The sequence below is a fragment of the Physeter macrocephalus genome, chromosome 2 (assembly GCF_002837175.3).
Source record: "Physeter macrocephalus isolate SW-GA chromosome 2, ASM283717v5, whole genome shotgun sequence".
NCBI lineage: Eukaryota > Metazoa > Chordata > Mammalia > Artiodactyla > Physeteridae > Physeter > Physeter macrocephalus.
In genome coordinates, this window is record NC_041215.1 from 20099451 (window position 1) to 20100600 (window position 1150).

General features: G+C 66.3%; 1 protein-coding gene across 1 annotated transcript in view; it reads right to left on the minus strand.

Moving 5' to 3' along the window:
* TNFSF9 (TNF superfamily member 9) overlaps positions 1–1148 on the minus strand; it is a gene marked incomplete at its 5' end in the record, with an annotated part of 3851 nt that extends 2703 nt beyond the window's left edge. The window contains 2 exons of the mRNA XM_024133998.3: positions 380–413; positions 1026–1148. Of these exons, the coding sequence (XP_023989766.2) occupies positions 380–413; positions 1026–1148 (157 nt within the window). The remainder of the gene's footprint in view (positions 1–379; positions 414–1025) is intronic.
* Positions 1149–1150: the final 2 nt, after the last annotated feature.

Here is a 1150-nt window from a genome sequence, read left to right on the forward strand (position 1 = left end):
GTAGAGAGGAGAGTCTCCAGGAGAGGGGGGAGGAGGGGCTCGGGAAGAGCGAGCAGAAGGGAACGGGAAAGAGGGTTTCCAGAAGGGAGGAAGGGAGACAGGGCTGGGGAGGAGGGGTCCGTCTCTCCCAGAGCCCCATGGGAGAGACCCTACCAGGCTGAGATTTGCGGCATCCAGCCCCAGGTCTGAGAGGGCGGGGTCTGAGGTGGGCACAGATGGGGATCAGAGGAGGAGGAGGACTCAGAGAGGGGCTGACGAGTTTCTAAGAAGGGAGGGGACACTTTTCAGGGAAGGGAGTGGAAGAGGGTCAGATTGGGTCACAGGAGGCCTCGCTCTCCCGCTGAGTGCACCCTCCCTCCTGTCTGGGGGAATCACTCACCACCGTCGGCCACCACCAGCTGCGCGAACACGCCCTGCCGAGAGAGGACAAGCGGAAAGTGGGTGGAGGTCGCCCCCTCCCGCACCCGTAGCCCTCTGGAAAGTGGGGTCCCCGGGATCTGCGCAAGTCTTGAGCCTACGCTCCCTTCCTTTCCCGCTGCAAAAGAGCGCGCGCGCTGCCTCAGCCCTGCTGTGTGCAAGGACAGAACCCCGAGGACTCAGGAGGGAAAAGAGGAGAGAGTCCCTCCAGGGGGCTTGGCACTGGGGAGTCTTGAGAGGGAAAGGGGGGTACCCCAAGGGTCCGGGAGAAAACCTAGGTTCTCCGCGAGTTACGAAAGAAAGGGGGAGCCCCCTCAGTGGTTCGAGATAAAATGTCCCTCGGGGTCCGCGATGGAGGAAGTGCTCCCCTCTGGGGTCCCGGGATGAGGTGGGGGTCTCACGGGGGTGCGGGATGAGAAGGGTGCCCCCCGAAGTCCTGGATGAAGAAGCGGTGCCCTCGGAGGTCCAGGAGGGACGATGGGGGCCCCTCCACCCTCGGCCTGGGATGCAGAAAGGACCTCGGGGTGGGGGGGGAGGGAGCGGATGGAGAAGGGGTCCCGGAACTGGGTAGGGGTCTCTCCCGGGGTCCAGCTCGGGCCGCATCTCACCTGCGGAGAGTCGGGGAGGCGGGTGCGGGCGTCGGGCGTCCACTCCAGGCCCTCCGGGAGCCTTGGGCTGCGCGTGGAGCCGGGGGCCGGCGATGCAGGGGCCCCGGGCACGGCCCAGGTGCGCA